At 33.9% G+C, this 24,787-nt stretch overlaps 2 protein-coding genes, 1 long non-coding RNA gene and 1 pseudogene across 3 annotated transcripts; 1 reads left to right on the plus strand and 3 right to left on the minus strand.

Moving 5' to 3' along the window:
* Window positions 1-7: 7 nt before the first annotated feature.
* On the minus strand, window positions 8-2,287 carry LOC146956382 (uncharacterized). The gene is made up of 2 exons (XR_015015482.1): window positions 2,215-2,287; window positions 8-299 (listed from the first exon to the last, which is right to left on the minus strand). It is a non-coding gene; the product is annotated as an uncharacterized LOC146956382 (long non-coding RNA).
* A 4,161-nt stretch (window positions 2,288-6,448) lies between these two features.
* LOC146956383 (uncharacterized) lies at window positions 6,449-9,439 on the plus strand (annotated as a pseudogene).
* Window positions 9,440-11,561: 2,122 nt separating this feature from the next.
* On the minus strand, window positions 11,562-16,021 carry LOC146956384 (protein DOWNY MILDEW RESISTANCE 6-like). The gene is made up of 4 exons (XM_085728662.1): window positions 15,660-16,021; window positions 14,014-14,264; window positions 13,548-13,866; window positions 11,562-12,061 (listed from the first exon to the last, which is right to left on the minus strand). The coding sequence occupies exons 1-4, from the start codon at window positions 15,861-15,863 to the stop codon at window positions 11,810-11,812; spliced, it is 1,026 nt and encodes a 341-aa protein (XP_085584788.1). The 5' UTR covers window positions 15,864-16,021; the 3' UTR covers window positions 11,562-11,809.
* Window positions 16,022-18,403: 2,382 nt separating this feature from the next.
* On the minus strand, window positions 18,404-21,034 carry LOC146956385 (hyoscyamine 6-beta-hydroxylase-like). The gene is made up of 4 exons (XM_085728636.1): window positions 20,569-21,034; window positions 20,221-20,471; window positions 19,668-19,986; window positions 18,404-18,844 (listed from the first exon to the last, which is right to left on the minus strand). Exons 1-4 carry the CDS (start codon window positions 20,773-20,775, stop codon window positions 18,593-18,595), a joined length of 1,029 nt encoding a protein of 342 aa, XP_085584762.1. The 5' UTR covers window positions 20,776-21,034; the 3' UTR covers window positions 18,404-18,592.
* Window positions 21,035-24,787: the final 3,753 nt, after the last annotated feature.

The following is a 24,787-nucleotide window of genomic DNA, read 5'->3' on the forward strand; positions in this document are numbered from 1 at the left end:
GTCTCAAAATAAAACCAACTAACATCATGCATATATATAATATTTCAACGGTCACAGCGGAATACAATTCATAAACTTCAATATATACATGCCATGGTCAAATATATCCTTATGTGAAAATACTCCAAGTCCGACAAGTGGACAATAGCAACAACATAGCAATAGAATCCAAAACAACAAATAGACGCTAAGCCTAATCAGAGCCTAGATACTACGACACTGACACGACAACGGAGAAAGCTCCCGTCGTCCAAACATCCAACAAGCAAACTCACCAAGCGTCTAATCCTGCACAACGTCTACCCGTCCATACAGACAGGTAGGCGGTCGAAACCACTGGGGGTAAGTATTACATTAATCATAATCAAATCATAATAAACAGATATGCAATTATAAAGAGTTCATAGGTATTTGCATGCATGACCAACATCAACATTCAATCATACAAGCAATACAAGTCCACACTTACCACCCATCATTAACAATCACAAAACACAACCATCTGACAATTCAATTTATGCAATGTGCCTAAACTCGACACATATATGCATGTGGTACCAAATCAACAACAATAGATGCCAACCGCACATCTAAGTAAGAGTACACCTCCTCTTACTGTGTAAAAGTACACATCCTTTTACATTTCAACAACTCAACATGGTATGATGCATGGACATATAGCAATGACTCGATAATGCACAACTCCAACATAACAACTATCAAAGACAATGTAGAAGTACACCTCCTTTTACATTTCAACAACTCAACAACATTGCATTATCAAGTAATCATGCCCACACATTCAACAATCACATCTCACATAAGATTCATCAACATACATCAACATCGATTTACAATTCATTTCCATTTACATCACATAACCCAAGTAAAATGGAAAAATACAACAATTTATGATAAACATCATTCTCATCCTTCCGCAATCATTCAAATACAATCATTTAGTCATATGTGACCATTCACAAAAGATTCAGAAGACTTTTAGTTCAACAAGAGTCATTTCTACTAAGTTCGTCTCCAAAAGTCACCATTTAAAAATACTAGAGATTATGAACCAAAACCAATTCCACAAGCTCAATTGCCTATGCCATGTATTCTCACAAGTCACTTATAGGTGCAGTAGAGGTTACATAAGCATTTCATCGGCCAAAAACGACGAATTCAAGAAAAACTCAAAGTTCGTCTCACTCTTTCACTTTTCACAAAATTTTCCATTTTCAAAGCAAAACAAGTTCAAACTTGATAGAACCCATCACATCCATTTTTAAAAATCATATAAACAATATAAAAATCTAATCCCACTTCAATTTCCGGAGAAAACGAGTTTTTGGAAAAATTGACACTTGGACCGTTTTTACAAAAGTTAGACGATTTTCATGAATTCAAGTCCAAACCAACTCAAATCGTGTTCCAGTAGGATTAAAGGTGTAAACAGATGTTAATTAAGTCCAAAGAAACATTTTAGAAGTATTGGATTGGTCCCCCAAAGCTCAAAACAATCAAAACAGAAAACTGTTTCTGGGCAGTTTCGCTATTAGCGAAATCTGCGCTATTAGCGAAATTCCCCAGACAATTTCGCTATTAGCGAAATTTTTGCCATTAGCGAAAATTGTCCAGACAGTTTCGCTATTAGCGCCGTTCTTGCGAAAATATGCAGAAGTTTCGGGTTTTCACACCATTTTCACCCAAAATCCCATTTTTCAAGTCCCCAACTCCCAAAACACGTTCCAGAAAATGTTTATGGGTCAAAATAGGTTCAATACACTTAAACAAACATGAATCATGCATTAGAAACAACAAATTGGCTTAGTTCATCAAAATCATGAAATTTTCTCAAAACACCAACATAACCACAATTCTCCTCATGAATCCATAAACAACGATTCCAGTTACACAAATTCGATTCCAACAGTTCAACAATCATCAACAACAACTAATGAACACAAATTCATGCACAATTCAACATCACAACCTCATTTTTCATCAAAATTGCTCAAGAACACAATATACCCACAAATGCACATTTCAACATGCTAATTCACATAATAACATGCAATTATCATACAAATCATGTTTCCAATCATAACAACAACAATCATGCACGAATTCAGAGCAATTAGATTCAATTTATCAATTTCATAAAAATGGGTATAAATGAAAAATGATGAAATTATGATTAAAATCTAACCCCCTTACCTCTAACACCAAGAATCTCTAATTCAAGCTTCAATTTAGCTCCTAGATGATGAATCCCCTCTTCTAGATCTAGCCCTTGTTCTTGTTCTTCTCTCTAGCTTCTATCCCTTCTCTTCTCAATTAATGAAATGAGAAATTGAATCCCATCCCCATCCCCGACGGGTTCGGGTATTCCCGACCCATCCCCGTCCCCGCATTGAATAAATTTTTTAATAAAAAATATAAGTTTTTTTGCATCCCCAAGAGCAACGTTGTAATACATTATCAAACAATACGCTCACTTTAACATTTGTTAGACGAAATGATTTAGTTGATCCTTTAAATATCAATGGTAGTTTTATTAACATGACAATTATCAAACAAAATAACATGACATATCAACATAAATTATTTTTTTACATTTGGGACGGGTTTGGGTATGGGTTCGGGGTGGGTACCTATATACCCGTTACCCGTCCCATACCCGTGTTTTGAAATCGGGGAAAACCCATACCCATACCCAAACCCAGTCAAAACGGGGAAAACCCGTCAAATTGGGTTTGGTTCGGGCGGGTAACCACGGGTATGGATTTTGTTGCCATGCCTAGTAAAAACCTAATTTCACCAACAACTAGAGTTTATATATGTGATCTATTCAATTGGGCTTATCTCACAACCTTAATGGGCCTAACCCATTTCTATTCTAACCTCCAAAGTGTCACTACTCACTTAACGGTAATTTACAACACTAACGGTCACTTACCGGTAAATAAAATAATTACTATACCCTCTCTAGTAACTTGATAAAATAACATTCTTACTAACACTCAAAATAATAATCCTCAACCAAAATTACAAAATTACCCCTTGTAACACCCACAACGTGGCCCAGTTACAGTGCCGGGTAGCCCATAGTGGAAGTCGGCCAAGGCCGGGTAGCCCAGGGAAGTCGGGCTGTTACAGGATGACCCCACGTTGATATGAGGAACCGAATCACATCGGAATGAGAGGGATCCGGAGGCCGTGTAGGTATGGGACTACATGGTTGAAGGAAGGCTTATAAGAATTGTCAGGTACTACCCATATCAACAAGATGCATCTTTTTTTCAGGAGCTCAATCCATAGGAACTCCACAGTTAAGAGTGCTTGGCTTGGAGTAGTACTAGGATGGGTGACCTACCGGGAAGTTTCCCGGTAAGCATGTGAGTGAGGACAAAGCATGCTGAAAAGACTCGTGCTGGTTTGTGGGGTTAGTCGGCAATCCTAAAAGCAGTCTGGGATGTTACACTTGGTATCAGAGCAGACATCTCCCAGTACGGTGTGGTTCGGGGACGAACCAGGCGGAAGCTGGTGGGCATGTAACACCCACAACGTGGCCCAGTAACAGTGCCGGGTAGCCCATAGTGGAAGTCGGCCAAGGCCGGGTAGCCCAGGGAAGTCGGGCTGTTACAGGATGACCCCACGTTGATATGAGGAACCGAATCACATCGGAATGAGAGGGATCTGGAGGCCGTGTAGGTATGGGACTACATGGTTGAAGGAAGGCTTATAAGAATTGTTAGGTACTACCCATATCAACAAGATGCATCTTCTTTTCGGGAGCTCAATCCATAGGAACTCCACAGTTAAGCGTGCTTGGCTTGGAGTAGTACTAGGATGGGTGACCTACCGGGAAGTTTCCCGGTAAGCATGTGAGTGAGGACAAAGCATGCTGAAAAGACTCGTGCTGGTTTGTGCGGTTAGTCGGCAATCCTAAAAGCAGTCTGGGATGTTACACCCCTACTCTCAAAATGACCAAAATGCCCCTAAGTCCAAAATGACTAAAATACCCTTCTACACCAAATTCTACAATTCCCAACCAAAAATACACACAGATGCAAATAATCACATAAGAGCACAAACAACACACATAAATAAATAATAAAATAAATCTAGCGAAAATCGGGCTGTTACATATTTCACCTGACCAAACCAGACTTTCGCAAGTCCCAATAGGCAGGGTGATTTTCAAACATTTCAGATTATATGATCCGGATTTTGTCCGGATAACATAGTCCGGATAAAGGGTATTTTGGTCAAAAAAATAGGGCGCGCGAGAAGGCCATAGGGTGGGAAAAGTAATACTCTTTGTCTATTTACAGCAAGAAGCACATTCACGTTTAAAAACAATCTAGTCCAACTTGAGTAGTCACATTTAAGAGTACGATGATGTAGATACAACACCATCAATGGAAGAGTTGGGACTCAAACATCACCTCTGTTTACTATAATTCACTATTTACTACTCCCTCCGTTTTAAAATGAGTGTCGCTTTAGCCAAAAAAAATTGTTTCAAAATGAGTGTCGCTTTCAGTTTCCAATGCAATAATAACTTTTTCTTTTCAATTGTACCCTCCAATTAATACTCTACACACTACTTCCAAAGTATTACTTTTAAAACTAACCAATAGTTAATAAGGATAATTTGGTAAAATAACCATTATCTTTCTTTTAATCATTGCATTTCTTAATATGTGTAAACACCTAAAACGACACTCATTTTGAAACAGATGAAGTATACTTATAAAACAAAAAATTAATCGGTATCTAACATAGTAATAACTAATTAATTGTATGTATTTTTTTTTTTTTTGGTACAAAATTAATTGTATGTAAATTCAAGCATAATGGTTTTAGATGATCAAAAGATAAAGTGTGTCAGGTTATTTTAACTATTTTTTGACTTTATAACAATAATTTTGGTCAGAAAACTATTATTTCTTGGCATCATTCAAACAAAATATTTAAGTGGTATAAACAATTGAACACGTTATTTGGACAGAAAGGCATGTGGTCATAAAGAATTGAACCATATCAGTGAAAACACAGGTAATTATAAAATTAATTTTAACTAAAATTATGTTTACTTTATTAAGAAAAGTCAATAACACTATGCAAATAAAAGTTGACTCAGTTGATAAGGAGTTGACTTAGTCACAATTTATCGGATCAACTTTCGTTGTCGATGTGATGACATCTTTAGTAAATGATCTATAGATACATTTGTAAATGTTTACTAGTTTTGAGTCTTGCCTCGACCCTAGTGAATACATTTGTAAATACAATCAAGTGTTTATTTTTTTGTGATCATAAAACAATCAAGTATTATTTTATGAAAGTAAAATTCGAATCCGATAACAAAAAATAAAAGAACACAGTTTTCTATTTGTTCAAAATGTATAAATTTATATTAATATTTTAAAAATTTGAATCCTCTAAAATGAGTAAAATATAAAGTGAAAAAATCAAATGTTGTTATTTTAACAAACTTATTATTTATTATGATTACTTATGATATATCTACTTTTATTTTGTTAACTAATTGTTGTTAGTATTTGATTTACACTTTAAAATTAGTTGTTCGTTTTAGAGGAGGAATCAAATTCATATTTTATATCTATCCAAGTTTCACGTGAACATTTTTTTTAACAATTATATCCCCTTAGTATTTGTTAATATTAAATCAACAGCTCATGTTTTAAATTGGACCCAAAAAGATGGGGTAAGATCACAATTCCCTCGTGGGCGGACAAGAGCTGCTATATTTGCTCAGATTTCTGTCTATCGATTGTACTATATGTTGTCTTTTATTCATCATTAGTTCCCTCTTTTGATGGGCTTGATTGCTGCTATGTTCCAATAAAATTGTGGTTGTTTACTTGTTTTGTTGTGTGTCTAGTTTTGGGTGTTGTGGTTTTGTATCTAGAAAATTGCTTTTTTGACAAAGAATACTTCCAATTGACACAAGTAAATGATCATATTGTCCCTGGCGGTAGTTAACTACCGCTGGAAAAGACGCCGGCAGTTAACTGCCGCTGGTACCAAGTGGTTGTTAACAACCGCTAAAGTCTTTCCCCCCAAAACCTGCAAACCACTACCTCACCTATTCATTCATCACCTTTCTCATTCCAAAACCATACCCAAAAAAAACCCCATTTCAAAAATTTTGTGTTAAAATCATACCTCCAAATCATTGCTGATCGATTGCTAAGACGTTTCTACACATAAAATACATCAAAGAACATGTATTACAACGTTAAAATCCATTGCATTTGATTGATTTTTCTGGTTTTTTTTTTTTTGCTCTGACACGCGTTGTAGCGGCAGTTAACTACCGCTGGGAGTGAGCGGCTGTTAACTGCCGCTGGTAACTTAGAAAAATTTTCAAAATTTTCTAAGTGCAGTAGCTACTGCCAAAAAAAAAATTCCATTTTTTTCTTTTGTTTTTTTTGTTTGTTTATGTTATTATATGATATTAGATACATGTTTATTAATTAGTTTAGTAATTGTATGTTGTTTATTTATAGATAATGTTGAGAATGCGGGTGATGATCCAGGTGATCGAAAACCTAGAGTTGTCGATTCCATTAAGGTTGAAGCTCCCGCTAAGGTCGAAGTCTCCGTTAAAGTTGAGGCTTCAAGCGTCAATTTCGATGTGTGGAAACTTCGTGACAACGAAGTGGACACGGCTCATTTCTTTTCAACCCAAGAAACATGGAAAGATAAAAACGAATTGCTCGGTTGGGTCCGTCGACAAGCAAATAGGGCTGGATTTACGGTTGTCATTAGAAGATCTTGTGAAGGAAGAAATGATATGTTGGAGTTGGTTTGTGAACGGAGCGGCGAGCACAAAGTACCGAAGACAAAAGTGAAGCATGAAGGAATGGGATCAAGAAAGTGTGGGTGTTTGTTCAAGGTGCGTGGATATGTCGTTAGGGACAATGCTTGGAAATTGGCCATTCTTAATGGCGTTCACAACCACGAGATGGTGTCATATGTAGCAGGGCACCTTCTTGCCGGAAGATTAACTGAGGACGACAAGAAGATTGTACATGACTTGACCGATTCTTCGGTGAAACCAAAAAATATTTTGACAAATTTGAGGAATAAAAGGAAAGAGTCCATGACAAATATCAAGCAAGTTTACAATGAACGTCATAAATTCAAAAAGGCAAAAGGGGGTGAGTTGACGGAGATGCAATATCTAATCACAAAGTTGGAAGAGAATGGATATGTTTATTACGTAAGAGAAAAAATGGAAAGTCAAACTGTTCAAGACATATTTTGGACTCATCCAACTTCGGTAAAGTTGTTTAACAATTTTCCTACTGTTTTGATAATGGATTCAACGTACAAAACCAACTTGTATAGGATGCCATTGTTTGAAATAGTTGGAGTCACCTCAACCTATTTGACTTATTCGGTTGGTTTTGCATTTATGACGTCCGAGAAGGAGCATAACTTTACTTGGGCTTTGCAAATGTTGCTTAAACTTCTTGGACCAAATAGTGATATGCCTAAGGTGGTAGTGACCGACAGGGACACGAGTATGATGAATGCCGTAAAAAATGTTCTCCCCGGTAGTAGTGCAATACTTTGTTATTTCCATGTTGGCAAAAATGTTAGATCGAGAATCATCATCGATTGCAAAGTTAAACAAAATGTTGTTGTGGTGGATGGGCAAAAGAAGATTGTCGACGAGGAGAAGCATAATAAGTTGATTGATACCATATTTGATGCATGAGAAAAATTGGTTGAATCTCCTACTCAAGAGTTATATGCGGGTAATCTAGTGGAATTCCAAGATGCTTGTAAGGATCATCCAAAGTTTCTTCACTATGTTCAAGAAACCATATTGAACCCTTTTAAGGACAAACTAGTAAGGGCATGGACGGACCTTGTGTTACATCTTGGGTGTAGGACCACGAATAGAGTTGAAGGAGCTCATGGTGTGGTGAAGGAATATTTGTCCACCTCCAAGGGTGATTTGGGTACTTGTTAGCAAAAAAAAGATGAGATGTTGGCAAACCAATTTGGGGAGATACAATCATCGTTTGGTAGGAGTGTTACGGTCTTGGAACATAATTACAAAGATGTCACTTTGTACTCCGGGTTGGGGGGTCACGTGTCTAGACAAGCCATGAACTTTATTTTTGTGGAAGAAGAGCGTGCTAGGAAAACCTTGTGCATTGAGAAGAAAACTTGTGGTTGTGTTCAAAGGACGTCGTATGGCCTACCTTGTGCATGCTCCATTGCTATGAAAATCCGTCACAACATGCCCATTCGATTGGATGAGATACACCCGCATTGGCATAAGTTGTACATGGGTGAAGAACAAAGTAATGAAGATTTGTTTTCGGTCGCGGAGGAGTGGCGTGGTATCCAAGAACGTCTCCAAAGAGTTCCGTTCCAAATAAAACTAGAAATCAAAGAGGCTTTGCGGTTGTTAGCGTTTTCGGAGACCACATTGTTTTCACCACCTCCAAGAAAGGTGGCAACCAAAGGAGCTCCCAAAAAAATCAAAACTACACGTAGGATCCCATCTTCGTGGGAGATTATTGATTCTCAACATCCGGAAAGTCAATCTTCACCACGGAAAAAATCTTCACAAACTAAAAGAAAAGGTGCTCGCATTGGCATTTCTCCGGTTCCGATTCCTAAGCCTAGCTTGGTTTCAACAAGTTATGATCCATCCAATCCTATGTATTACATGTCAAAATTCATTAGACCATACATTGAGAGAGTTGTGGATGTTATTGGTGACAGGCATTGTGGGTTTAGGGCTATAGCGGAAGCCTTGGGTTTGACGCAAGAAAGTCATGTTATGGTGCGGAGAGCTGTTATTCAAGAGTTGAAAGAGCATAGGAGCAAATACATTGAGGTATATGCGAGTGAGGACCGTTACAACTACATCTTGGATGGATTGTATCCTCCCAAAAATCCTAGTAGCTTTGCACCTCTCGACAAATGGTTGACATTGCCGGATATGGGACACATCGTTGCATCATGTTACAATAGGCCGGTGTTAGAGATGACTACATGGAAAGACTACATCTCCGAGACTTTTTTCCCACTTAGAGGACGGCCTCCGGTTAACCCGAAAAGCAACATGATTTGCCTTGGTCTAATCCCAAATCATTTTGTCCTTCTTTCATTAAAAGATGGTTGCCCACTACCTCCAACATCCCCGGAGTGGAGAAATCACAGGAGCGAAGAGGCGGCAACATGGGAGGATGAATTCTTGGATCAACACGATCGTTTCCGAACACTCATGGACATTGAGCTCAAAGAGAGACCGGTTCCACCAAAAAAGCCAACAAATGAAGACAATCCAATTATGTTTGATGACACTCCGGTTAAAGAAAACACCGAATTTGAAGATGTTCTGGAACATTTAGATGATTTGCTTTTATTAGATGAAATGTGACACTTTTTGGTCGGTGTTAATCCGTTTTTTGGTTGATACGCGCCGACGTATTTTTTTGGATATATAATGTAATGACCAATTTTTTGGGTGATATGTAACTAACCTTTAACTATTTATATGTATATCAATATATTTGAGTTTCACATTTATTAGTAATTAATGTACTTTACGTGTATTGTGTCGCATAATGTGGAAAATTTGACGAATTTCAAACAATTGTGAAACGTTAACGCATTATCGGTTTTGTGTAATGTTACCGAATAATTGATAAACTATGAAATGTTGATGTTTATGATTGCTGGATGTTGTTGTTTCGGTTTGATTTCCTCCGGAATTGCCGTTTGAAATTACAGGTAAAACAGGACACATTTCCTGGGAAAAACCAGTGCAGACTGCACTGGTTCTGTAACTGGTGCGAGCGGTAGCTAACTGCCGCTGGAATCCAGCGGTTGTTAACTGCCCGCGTATACCGGTGGGGGTATTTTGGTCAGTTACTTGTGTCAATTGGAAGTTATCTATGTCAGAAAAGCAATTTTCTTGTATCTATATCACTGTATTTGCACTCTTGTATTTGACATCTCTAATGCTTTTATTGCGAGTGGTATGTTATTTCACTCATTGATGTTAAAATCTTGATTTAGATCTTAAAATCTAGGATTTTGCGATTTTATTTACTTTCAATGACTTATTCATAGTGGAATCCCAAAATAAGAAAAATTCTAGTAAAAACGCATCAAAATCACATAAAACTGTGAAATCCATGCAAAATCGCAGGATTATAAAGGATTTTGTCTTCGCGTCACATTCTCAATGTTATATTTGAGATCACAACAATGGTTGGAGAGAAAGAGAAAAGGATAATATTAAATAGACGAGAGAGAAGAGAAATGAGCTTTTTCTTGTTTGTTTTTTTTTAATTAAAGGATTACACATGTGGCATTTTTATTTATTTTTAATTTGAAAATGACACACGTGGCGTCAACGTGTGAGTTGAATTGGTCAAAATTGGTTTGGAGGGTCAAAACTGTAAAAGGGTCAATAGGGCTAGGTTATAATTTATTTTGTTAAAGGATCAAAATCGCAAATTCATGATACTTAGGAGACCACAACTATTCTCATAATCAATGCCTCTATTTATCAGATAAACAATAAAGAAACAAACAACAAAATTATAAAACAATACAAGTTTTATGTTCTAATTTATTTTGATGATTTAATAACATTACAAGTGCAAAAATTTAAATTTTAGGTTAATACCGTTTTGGTCCTTGTAATATTAGCGAATTCCGGTTTTAGTCCCTGTAAAAGAAAATTAGATTATGTCCTTATAATTTCAGATTCCCTCCAATTTTGATCCCTCATTTAACCACGTCAGTAGAATCTGCATACGTGGTACGTGAAATGAGGGACCAAAAGTGAAGGAATCTGAAATTACAAGGACGTAATTTATGCAGATTTTACCAAAATTGAAGGAATCTGAAATCACAAGGTCAGAATCTAATTTTTATTTTATTTTATGAAGATTAAGGGAAAACTACATGCCACGAATAAAATACTTCAATTGTTAGGGGAAGATGTAACGTCCAACATGACCACTTGAGATCGAACCGATAACCCCACCTTAGGTGTAATTGATGTGGAGAGTGGAGACTTACAAATTCCACCTCGAGAGTCAATTACAGGGGAAAGCTCTTTGTGAGCAGAAAAATGGTGAGACTCCCACAACTCCGGGAGTAAAAGATAAAGCGCCTCTGGCACCACATTCACATTCCTTGAGTCAGGGGCAAATATCAATCTGTCTCAACTTGATCGTTGTTAAAGATCTCACAATAGAGCGTAAAAACTTCAATTCTTGTTGGCTTTAAGCCAACACAAAAGAGTTCCTTTGATCAATCATAACACTATATGAAACGCATGACACAACATGTCATTGTTGATCAATATATCATACTTAGGATCACGATCGAATGGATATACAAAAGTTAATATTATTTTTATTATTTCATTTTAAATTAGTTGTCCATATTAAAAATTGGGCTTATTTATATTGTTCATGAATATTAAAAAAAAATTATCACACTATCATTATTATAAAAAAAAATCAAATTGCATACACAAAATATTTCATGAAATGATAATTTAAATTGGTCAAACCTAACACATTTCAATATTTTTGAGAATGTGTTTGTTTCTCCTTCTCATTTTTATTTTCAAGAAATGAAAATATGAAATAAACAGTAAAACCAAACACTATTATTTTTTAAAAGATATTTCTTCCAGTGAGTAAATCCATAGTTGTAATATAATTTACTAAACGATTTAAACTGCCCAATTATTACATCATTATTTTTGCCTTCCACGATATTTCATTTAATTCTTTGGTGCCTCAAATGATTTCAGCAGCAGGTATGAGTCACCAAGTGTGTTAAAGAATTGCTTGAGGAACTCTTTATATTTGAAAGACCGTAAAACAGGTTGGTTGTTCTCATCAATGAGATCTTGTGCTGGCTCTATGAGACAATCATCTGATGGAGCTATGAAAAAAGCAGCAGATGTGCGAGTATGACTTGAATTGGTAACAGCTCGATGCTCAGCACTTTTTAACTTACCTTTGCTAATTATCTGTACCAAATATTGTAACCCATCAAAAATCAACAAAATGATAAAGTACATAAATTACAAAGATACATAATAGAAATGAAAAGAAGCAGTATTTTTAATCCTTCATGTGTTGGATAATGATGTTTTGAAGCAATAAGAATCAAAACTGCTCATATTCAAAATTCAAACCTATTTTAATGTGTCACTAAATTTCAAACCTATTTTAACATGCGTTAAATATTTGTTAAATTTCTACCCAATTTTTTTTTTTTTGTTAAATTCTTAATAAACTGAAGTTGGTCTAAAAGTCATTCAGAATTTGATTTTATATTTAAAAATACAAATACAAAAATATCACATATCAACGAATAATTGGATAATTATTACATATTCAACCAAACTTCGAACACAATTTTTTTTTTTTTTTAAGGAAATTTGGGTTACTATAATGTTCACCTAAATATTATTTGTTTATTATATTTTAAGAAGAAAACAATTCTTTTTTTTTTTTTTTTGACAAAAGAAGAAAACAATTCTATTGCGCAAGTGTACTTGTTTTGGCATAATTTGTGGCCGCTGCTGCTCAAGCAAATGATAACACAAAACACTTCATAATTTTTTTGGAAAATCAGTAGAGTTTTTTTTTTTTTTGACAAGAAAAAAATCAGTAGAGTTGATACACACAAATCTGACCATACACATTCATGAACAACTATCATAATGAAATTTTAAATTTTAAGAAAACTATTAGCCAGTTATTCGATGAACTAGAGTTGAAATAAAATCAACACTTACCTTCATAAATTTATCTGAAGTTATTCGATGAATTATCAAATAGTTATGAAAATTTAATAAACAAAGTTTATAGTACTTCTTTCAGTCATTAATATAAGCAAAAAAATATTTTATAGTCCCGTGAGCATAGCTCAGTTGGTAGGACAATGCATTATTGGTAGGACAATGCATTATTATATGCAGGGGCGGGGGTTCGAACCCCGGACACCCCACTTATTCGCCTTATAAGGTGAATTCTATTCACCTTGTCAGGTAGCTTAGTGGTTAGAATTCACCTGAATTCTATTCACCTTGTCAGGTAGCTTAGTGGTTAGAATTCACCTTATAAGGTGAATTCTAACCACTAAGCTACCTGCCTTATAAGGTGAATTCTATTCACCTTATAAGGTGAATTCTATTCACCTTATAAGGTGAATTCTAACCACTAAGCTACCTGACAAAAAATTTTTTTTGCAGGGGCCGGGGTTCGAACCCCGGACACTCCACTTATTCACCTTATAAGGTGAATTCTAACCACTAAGCTACCTGACAAAAAAAAAAAATTATAGATTTATTGAATAAATAATGTATTCTGACAATTTTTTTTTTTTTATAGATTTATTGAATAAATAATGTATTTTATTAAGTCTATATTTTAGACCACATACATCAGTTATTCAATAAATCTTGAAAATAATTTTTTTGTCAATGTGTTGTCACTCATTAAGTATACCTCCATTAGATGTCCTATGTTGACAACAAATGCACCAGGAAGAGGCTCAACCGTAATCCACTTTCCATCCTTTAATACTTGAAGACCACATATATCATCTTGCATCAAAATGGTGATGAGGTAAGGATCTTTGTGTTTGGATAAACCTAATGTCAAACTTGGTTCAGGGCATGGTGGATAATGATTAATTGAGGTAATCAATGATCCGGTAAGATCGTTGTCAAAATATCCACGTTGCAGACCAATCCCTTCACTAATCAAATCCATGATCCTCGAACCCAACTCCTTAATTTTAACTGTGAAATCCCCAACACACTCTCTGCAAGAAAATATACTGATCTGTTAGAATTTATAACTACATGTGAAAACCTTTTAAAAAAGCTACATGTGCAAATTAAGGGTGACAATAGTCAATATAAATGGATTGAATACACTAACTAGACACCATTAGCTCATTTTTCATTACCTATATGTAATTGGATTTTCAGGCCATAAGTGTATCCACTGATCTAAAGGATAAGATGGGTGTCTAAGACTATCCCTCCATAAATGAACCTTTTCAGTTTCATATCTAAGACTGCTAGTAAACTTCTTACATGCCTTCAAATCATCATTAGCATACATGTTTTGCTTGTACTCAGTAGGCATCTCAAACACCTCCTTGAAAACCCTCATTGTTTCCTTCATTTCATTCATTGAGATTCCATGATTGATAACCTACTTCAATCAAAGAAAAGTCATGTGACACTTGTCACGTGGGCTTATGTTAAATAAACGTTGTTTTAAGAAAAATAATGAGGAAGTGGAAATTAATTTTAACAGAAATGCTAACCGGTGTCCCACGGACATTGATTAAGGATGCTAAGAGCATGATTATCGGTCATATTTTGTGGTATCTTAAGTGACAATAAAGACACTGTGTCAGAAAAGTATTGATAGTATTTGCCTTTGTAAAGCACTTTTAAAATGGCTACCGTAGCAATTTACTACCACCGTGTCTTAAGCTTGTGTTGGAATAAAATAATACATAAACTAAAAAGAACACATACTTTTTGAGTTGTGATTGGTTATTGTGAAATTAATGGGACGCGTTTTAAAATTTTGGATGAGTGGTATGGATATTTAGAAAATGCAGTTGAATTGTTTAAATAATTGGAAAGTGTGAAGAAATACTCCCTCCGTCCCTCAATACTTGACCTATTTGACCATTTCACACAGATTAAGAAAAATGTAAAGATGAAAGAAAGAGAATGATATTTTTACTGAATTGCCCTTGTTATTAATTTTAAACTTTCACTTTTAAGTAATGATTACTTTATTTGTTCCACTACAAACTTTTACATGGAGACCACAAAAAGTATTTATAAGGGGTAAATTTGTCAAATCCTGCTTAAAAATCTGAGAAGGTCAAGTATTGTGGGACAAATATTTTTTCCAAACAGGTCAAGTATTGAGGGACGGAGGGAGTATAATATATCAAGTGGGGTCCATTTATACCATCAAATTGAGTGGTATGGATGTGGGTGCTCTAAAAAAAGAAATTATATACTAGGGTCTTGTTAACGAGTGACCCCGGGGCACTCTTTAAGCATTCCAAATTAGGAAATTATTTATTAAAAAAGCTAAATAGTTCAATTTCCAAGGCATTGAATACACAACTTTTCATAAAAAAGTTACTACTTTAGACCCTTAAAGAGTGCCCCGGGGGCACTCGTTAACATTTCCCTATATACTAATAGTTTTTTTTGACAAAAAATTTATATAATAGTTATTGTATTGAAAATTGTGTAATTAATTGATAAAAAGTCAAAAAAATTTACATTTTTAGTAATAACTTTCTTTTTTGGTATCCTTAACCAATGCCTCCAAGACACCGATTAGCATAACCCTAATTTTAATAATAATTGCACCAATGGATATTTTACAATTATCTTATGTGAGTTTTGAACTATGGATCTTGAAGTATTCTTATCATTGAACTGATATATAACGAATATATAGACATGTTGATAAATTTGTAAACGAAAATTATGTTGGTTACGTAGAAATTAAAAATGAAAGTTAACATATTTATAATTAACAAAGAAAAACATATAAACCATTTTTATGAACCTGAAAGAATCCAAACTCTTGAGCAGCCTTGATAATTTGCTGAATTGTGTTTGTTCTATCATCATTTTGTACTTCACCAATATCAATTATTGGGATGCTACAACTTACTGGGATTTCGAGATTCCCTGGTCTTGTTTCTGGTGGGAATATATAGTCCTCAGGCACAAATTCGATGCTTGACCGGTTTGAAATGAATTTCTCCATATCCCTTTTAATTTGAGTAGTTTGATTATACTTCAGTGCACCATGATATTTATTGGCAAAAATTGGGAGGGCTGTATATATGTTGACGGAAAAGACCAATAAATTAAATCACGTTTATTGTTATTTTATTTTATTTTAACAACTAAATGTGATGAACACTCCCTTAAAAAATTAAGGGTCTTGTTAACGAATGTCCTAAGAGCATTCTTTAAGAATTTTCAATTAAGAAGTTATTCATTGAAAATATCAAAGACTTCAATTCTTTTTTTTTTGAATTAAGGGTCTTGATACATTAAATACACAAGTTTCTATAAAAACATACTCCCTCCGTTTTAAAATGAGTGTCGTTTTAGCCAATTGCACACAGATTAAAGAATGGAATAAAGTAGTCAAATGTCATAGCAATTTTACCAAATTATCATAATCAACTATTGGAATATGTAGTTTTCGGGTATAGATTGAATATTTGACCAACGATTTGTAATAAGTTTCTCCATTGCTTTTTAGTGTAGATAGCTTGACTCTACTTCACACAATAGTGATAAATGTGTACATTTATTAATTATAATGATAAGAATGTATCCTTTGATATTGATACCAATATCTTCAACCAGTCAACCATACCATGTGATTCACGAGTATAAATTTCCTATTCTGGCTGGCAATGCACATTTTTTTCTCATCAAGTGTTGGTACAACACATGGTATAGTTTTCCTATTTTAGCTAGACGGTTATAGTCTTTCTCATTTGATGTTGGTGCTTCAAAGGGTATGGTTTATCACGGGTATCCATACTACTCTTTTTCAACCAAATTGGAATTGCAATATCATTAATTTATTCCAATTAATGAAAACTAGTTTTTAATATTTTCAGAGACAAATAAGTCATCGATTTTGATTTATTATAACAAAGAAACTAATTTGTCTCTCTATAAAAATGTCAGAAAAACAAAATTATGAAGAATCAAATTGAGTCTTTAGTCTGATATTAAATTATTGACATTCCAATTACGTTGGTACTTATTGAGGAAAACAAAAATATCACATAGAATAAAGATAGAACCTCGATAAAATTTACAAAGATTGACAATTTTCATCTTACAAATCTGCTTATAAAAATGGGTTAGTTTCAATATAAAAATCTAATGCTATTAGAGCCTACCATAATGCCCCTAGAGTATGAATAGAGTTTATAAAGAGAGAAAATCTTTACTTTACAAATGAGTTATTTTTGACGAATTAAAAATTTGAATTATTGGCGGCAAGACTATATGCTAAAGCTAAGTTACATATTTCATCCTTTAACTTATTTATGATGATTTCACTTTATTACTATTATTATATTTTTTTATGTTTTGGTCCCCCTAAGTTTATGATATTGAATAAATTTTTGTCTTATACGATTTTTTTGTGGACAGAAAACTATTTTTATATTATAGACAACTTACATGTGAGGCAAAAAGTTGTGATGTTGATGAGTGAGGGACAAGAATTTTGATTTTTGTCTTGTCTCCTGCCTCCTGAGATCTTAAGGAGGAACACACTCTCAGGTCTCAAGTTAATATCATTAAGCCAACCCATTGGATTTATGCTAGGGAAAACCTTAGTGTGGTTAATATATATTCTATTCTAACTTGTTCTGAAAACAATAAAGAAGAAACTGAAATTTGCAAAATTCCTAATCACCCACAACTAATGCAGTGTAGGTAAATCCACAACTAACTTGATTAACAAGAATAAACTTGTGTTGTGATGCTTTGTCTTGTGCTATACTTTGTCTAGTACTTATTGTTTAGCATATGAAACGTATAAATTACGTGTGTTTGGATGGAGGGTTTGAGAGGAAAAGGGAGGGGAGAGCTTACTTTTTGTTTTTAAATTACGTATGCTACGAAATATTTTTCTCAAAATTAAAATAATAATATGCTAAATGATCATATAATACTTCAATTACACTAAATTTATTATTTTAGAAAAAACATGTTAAACAGTCCATAATTTAAAAAATAAAAATAAATTCTCTCATTCGAAACCCTCAATCCAAACACACCCTAAAAAAGCTTTGAAGAACTACAAAAACATCAAAAAATTCATATCTAGATTGTAGAGGGCTAAATCCAAATACATATTCTACTCTAATGTTAATCGTCTTCCTCTTAATTCTTCATTATCAATAAAAAAATTGTGCTTGATCCCCTGGATTCAGATGTGATTATAGTCTCAATATATTAAGAAGACAAATATAACCTTCTGCTTCATGACCAAGCATACGAGGAAACAGTGAAGTTATTTTAAATATTGATGAATTAAAATTAAAATTAGAGAAAAATAAACATGCCAATTATAATTGCTCTTCATGTGTCTTCATGTTTTAAAGTTATTTTATATTTGCTCATTCTCAACACTATAAAAATAAGTTTCTCTATATATTTAACCAAAATAATATATGTACGTGATATATCTTCACATGTGCATCACAAATTCACAATAGTTTTTTTTTTTTTTTGTTGATAAAAGACTAATGCAATGTAGAGACATCATTTGTGATAATTGATTTTCACTAATCATTTGTCGCAATCACGAGTCAATACTTGTCCTATAACATGTTTGTAAAGACTAAAGATAGTACTTTAAATACATAGAGGTTTATAAATGAAAATAACAAATTGGAAATTTAATTTATGTCATCTATGATAACATAAATTATGTTAACACGTGCAAGGAAAACCTTAATTCTTTGTTGCCTCAAATGATTTAAGCACTACATCGGTGTCACCATATTTGTTAAAGTAGTGGGAACTGAAATCCTTGTATTTGTAAGGTTTGCACATTGGTGGATTGTGTTCATCGATGAAAGATTGTGCTGGCTCTACGGCGCAATCATCTGAAGGAGCTAGGCAAAATGCACCAGTTGTGCGACCTTGACTTGCATTTGTCACAACTCTATGCTCTACACTTTTTAGTTTATCATTACTGATTATCTGCAATCATTATCACAAGTCAATACAATTTAACAAACTACATATAACGCAATTCATAAGTAATTGGAATCAATTACAAGTATTATACCACCAAAATAGAAACTTATGGCATATTTGTTAAGGGATGACTTATTGAAGTTTAGTACTCCCTCCTGTCCTATTTATAAGATAAAGTTGAGTCAACAAAAGTTGATGTATCTAGACTGAATTTCAAATCAGATACATCAACTTTTGTTGACTCAACTTTCTCTTATAAATAAATACCGAATAGCGTATCTAATTAATATTTTGAGAAAGTATTATTGGCCTTGCAAAATCTCTAGCAATTTAGTTTTTCACATAATATAAAAGATGGAAACTATCCTCTCAAAACATAAAATTGGAAATTATAGTAAGGGACTACATTTAGGGACGAATTTAGCATAATTAAGTTATAAAAATATTTGATCATTTTGAAAAGATAAAAAAACACACACACATATATGTAATGCTTAAAAATTCATATTTAATTTATATTTTGTTTTAAAATTTTAATTTGTTTTGGAGGAGATTGTCATAATATTCTACACGTTTTTGGAAAATTTCATTAAAAAATATGAAGGTTAGACATGAGTTGACCAAAAAGTAGGGGACTAAAAATAATGATGAAAAACTTGAGAGAGTAAAAGTCTAACAAAAAATATAGAGGGACTGAAACGAAAAGTTGGGAGCACCCTCCAATATCCCTGACTCTCTTTAAGAACAAATGAATAAGATTGCATATAATTGATGAAATAAAAAATATATTCCATTTATATTTATATATAATAATTAATAAGCGTACCTGCAGCTGGTAGCCTACATTTATGATAAAGGCATAAGGACGAGCCTCAAGAGCAATCCATGTTCCATCTTTCAATACTTGAAGACCAGATACATCATCTTGCATTAAAATGGTGATGAGGTTTGGATCTGAGTGTTTACTCATTCCCAATGCCAAACTTGGTTCAGGGCATCGTGGATAATGATTAACTGACAGAATCATTGATCCTGTAAGATCATTGTCAAAATATCCATACTTCAAACCAAGCCCTTCCCCAATCAAATTCATGAGCCTTGAACCTAATTGCTTAACTTCGTTTGAGAAATCCCCTACACGTTCTCTGTTAGAGAAGGTTTATTAGATCAAACTACTACATGTGCAAGGACTAAAAACAATATTTTACGAGGACTAAAAACAAAAATTGATATATTTAGAAGGCAGAAAAGTACATATATAAGGTATGAAAATAGTTTATAAACGGGAATACCAACTTTAAAATTTGATTTTGTAGAAAAAACAATAGTGTGTATAAACAAAATCTAACATTTTATGTCATTCATTCATTTTTATTTACCTGTATCTAGTTGGATATTCAGGCCATAAATGTTGCCACTGCTCCAAAGGATAACATGGATGTCTAAGACTGTCTCGCCATAGATGAACCTTTTCAGTTGCATAGTTGAAACTGCTAGTAAACATCTTGCATGGCTTGGAAGGGTCATTAGTACACAAGTTTTTTCTGTACTCATCAGGCATCTTAAAAATCTCCTTAAAAATGCTCATTGTTTCCTTCATTTGGTCCATTGAAATCCCATGATTAATAACCTGTTTCAATCCCATTAAATAATTAATTAGGCCTCTAAACAAAAAAAAAATGTATTAAATTAAAAACAAGAAGATAAATGGCATGAACTAGATGAACCTGAAAGAATCCAAACTCCTCAGCAGCTTTGATCATTTTCTTGATTATATTGCTTCTATCACCCTTACATGCTTCACTTAGATCAATCACTGGGATGCTATTACTAAATGGGATATTCACATTCCCTGGTCTTGATTCTGGTGGAAATATATAGTTCTCTGGGACATATTGAATATTGGACCAACGATTTGTAATAAGTTTCTCCATTGCTTCACACAATGAAATTTTGAAGGTGAAGAATGAAAGGTTTTTGTTGATGGAGAAGAGCAATATGTGTGTACTTTTATAATGATTATATTGTACCTTTTGCTCTTAATATTTTAAAGCATACCCATGTGGTTCGCATGGCATAGTTTTCTTGTGTCTGGCTAGCAAGTTAAATTTATTTCTCTTGGGTGTTGGTACATCACATGATATGGTTTTCCTATTCTGGCTGGCAAATTGGGGGTTGGTGCATTCGTGGTCTGGTTTTTCACGGCTATCTATACTACTTTTTTAATCAAAATTAAAATGGAATCGCAACGTGATTAAAATTATAATTTATTTATTTTTGAAGCAGGTCATTATAATTTGTTGGTATCTGATAAAAAAAAAAACACAAGTTTTACGTATAGAATAAAGATAGGGTTTTGCCAACGAGTATTCCAGGACACTCTTTAAGGATCGTAAATTTAGAAATTCTTCATTTAAAAAATCAAATATACAAATTTTAATGATTGAATAGATGTATTTTCATAAAAACTTGCTATTAAGGACATTAATTTTTTTTTTTTGACAAAGCTATTAAGGACATTAAAGAATACCCTAGATGCATTTGTTAGCATTTCTTATAATGATATCATAAAGAGTGACTATCTTCACCTTACCAACAAATTTTGTAAGGATAAGTTAAACAAATATAAAAATTTAATGATATTCAAATATATCTATCGCGGCAGCACTAAGACCATCCACAAGGGTGGGTGCTTCACCTATTTAGCACCACATTAAATAGGCACCCCGAGTGTGAAGAATAATATATAGGTGGCTAGAAGGGTGGTTATGGAAGCACCTTCTCTCTTCATTTTTCATGGGTCCCATTTAATAAATCTTAATAAAATTAAATGTTGTTAAAATGTAATGATATAAAATTATTTGTGAGACCTATTTAATAATTTATTTTGAGGTGTTGGGTTGGAGAAAAGTGGTGCTTATTAAGTATTACCATAAAATAAGTGATGTGGACATATGAAATAAATGTAAACACCTAATTTAGGGTGCTCTGTTGTGGATGGTCTAAGGGATCATGGATCAAACATTATGAATTGATGAGGCAAGATTAAATCCTATAGGCTAAATTAAATATTTGATCCTATAATTTTTTTATGGTTTACCTATGTTCATATAATTATTTTTTGTTCATTTTTAAATTTAGTGGCAAAACTGCATCAATTTGATGCACGTGCATATGTCTAGGGGTGGGAACATGCCAGACTGTCCGACAGGGGCCTACGATTTATATTTAAAACCTAACTCGACTCAACTCGTTTAAAAAAAAGGTCAGGCTCAAGCTTTTTATAAAGTCAATTTAATTTCCCTCAAAAAAAAGTCAATTTAATTAAATAGGTCATACTAAGGCTTACAAAAAAGTCTATTAAGCCTGTCAGGCCGGCCTACTAAGCTTTTTGTATATAATATCTCTTCCATTATTGATATTGTTGAAGTTTTTTTCATAAACTCAAACCTTCATATGATTTGGTTATTTAGTAGTAGATATATTGGGGAGATTAAACCTTCGTAAGATTTCGTTATTTAGTAGTAGACCTATATGTGTGCTTTAGGCCTTCGTAAGTTTTGGCCTATTTAGTAGAGGATTTATAGGTGTTGGTAGGCTTGTGTAAAATAGGCTATTAAATAGGCTTTCAAGCTTAATCAGACCTTTAAAAAGGTCAAGCCAGGCCTTGAAAATGGGCCTATGACGGGTAATAGGCCGGGCTCAGACCTATAATTTTTTAAGTAGGTCAGGCTTAGGTCTTACAAAGTCCGGCCCGACCTAACCCATTTCCACCCCTACATATGTCCCTGCACATGAATAAGACAATAATTATCTACAACACCCAGAAAAGATATTGATCTTGTGGCAACCATTTGCGAAGAAAAAAAGTTGAAGGACAAAACTTACTTAGAATATCATAGGTATTTTTTTACTGTTTCCCGATTAAAATTTGTAATGAACGAACGTCGTTTCAATTTCATAATAATATCCTTTTTGTTTCTGTTTGACCTCATGAGCGTCGTTTGTGGAACGCCACCGCCTTGTTGTCGGGTTTCAATTCTCAATTGCTCTCCGCCGGAGGCATTAGTCGAAGCTTGTGAAGACCAACAATTGTTGTATTTTGTATTCTAGCATCAGTTTGAATTGGTCTATGTGAGCAATCGACTATGGCGATGAGATTTGGATTTGATCGACTTCTATGAATTTTCGGAAGAAAGAAACAAAAAGTCATTGTTGTTACCTAAATTATATTTATACAATCATTTTATGACAATTTTTTAGACAATTCTCTCTCATATAGTCTCATTGTATTTTTCTTCTCTCTGATCTCTATTGTTTTAGTTTTGGAGCCAATACCTACACTTCATTTAGGCTGTTTGATTACACGTTGAAATGTGGTAGACATAAGTTTGCAAGTCCAAATGTAAGTTTACTTTACTAAATATGTGTTTGGAAGTTTTCTGAGAAATCAGTTCTATCCTTCAAAATCAATTCCAATAAAAGAAAGAAAGGATAGCTTCTGCGGCAGTGTAAATTGATTTTGGTTGTGCGAGCTTGGCTTCTTCACCTACTGCTCTTGTAAGCTATATCTTCATTTATTACCTTTCTTCATTTTTTTTGTTTTATTAGAGATGGGTTTCATTTAACGTATACATCCTTTTTTTTTTATTAGCAATGATAACAAAATGTTTCTATGCTTAGTAAATTAGTTAACCAACGTAATTACATAAGGGGAAGGGTGGAGGTCCCACCAAGTAAAACTAGGGTTTGAAAAATGGAAGCTCATTTTCTTAGCATGAGAAAGACAATTTCTCCACCTATTTCTTAATTTGCAAGGCATTTAGAAAAAGACTAAACAATAAGACGTATATTTCACATTCAATCCAAAGGCAAGACCAAATTTAGCATGTAGGTTATCTCAATCCAACTCATAATAGTTGATAGCTCAACATGAAAAGAACAAGCAATGCCAAAAAAATTGGCAAATGCCAGATATGCCATGATTACTTCTAAAAGTACTGTTTTTATTACAATTACTCCAACACATGGAGGATTTAGCAAGTTGACTTGCATAATGAATCGTAGCTTTATGGGAATGACAGTTAATCAAGAAGTATTCAAGAATAGAATACTTACAGCAAAAATAACGACGTCATCAACATAAGAGAATTTTTTTAGGAGAACTTTTCATAAATAAAATAGTCATGTCATGTCCACTATTCCTTTTGTATAAGACAACAGCAGGACCATGGAGTGGGCAAGGCCATTGAAGCGGTTGCCTTAAGGCCACCCAGTCAACCCTAATATTGCTGGACTATACATATGCCCATATATAGAATAATAGAAGTATGCGTGTGGAAACATATATAGATTGATGAATGTGGAACTTGAACTAGACTATAGAACATGAAATAGAGTATTATATATTTATTTTTTTATTTTTTATTTTTGTCAGGCAGCCTAGTGGCTAGATTCATACACATTATGTGTGAAGAAGTGGAAAATTCGGGGTTCGAACCCGGCCCCTGCACATAAAACATATGTGTGACTCGGTCTAAGAGAGATGGGATAGTGGAGGATCCCACAATCCTCCCAATCCTCCACTTTCCACTCTCCACTCTCCTAAAAAAATCCTCAACTCCCCACTCTTATGACCGACTATAAAAACACGAGGTTACACGCCTCTGGTAACAATGGGAGATTAGCAAAACTAGTCCTTGCACCCGTGCTGCCGCACGGGTCATACAAATTGCATATGTGTCAATCCTAAAAGCAAATTTTAATTGTAAGTATCAAACCTTGAAAGTACATCTTAGTGATCACACCTCTCTCTGTTGTTATGGATAAAATATGAAAATAAAACTGTATTAGTCTAAGAAAATAATGTGTTCTCAATGTATAATCTTATATGCTATATGTGTGGGATATATGAACTTCTTTTTGAGAAAAATTATCAACCAATTT

The sequence above is a fragment of the Medicago sativa genome, chromosome 1 (genome assembly GCF_051527215.1).
Source record: "Medicago sativa cultivar Bolivia chromosome 1, Bolivia_mono, whole genome shotgun sequence".
Classification (NCBI taxonomy): domain Eukaryota; kingdom Viridiplantae; phylum Streptophyta; class Magnoliopsida; order Fabales; family Fabaceae; genus Medicago; species Medicago sativa.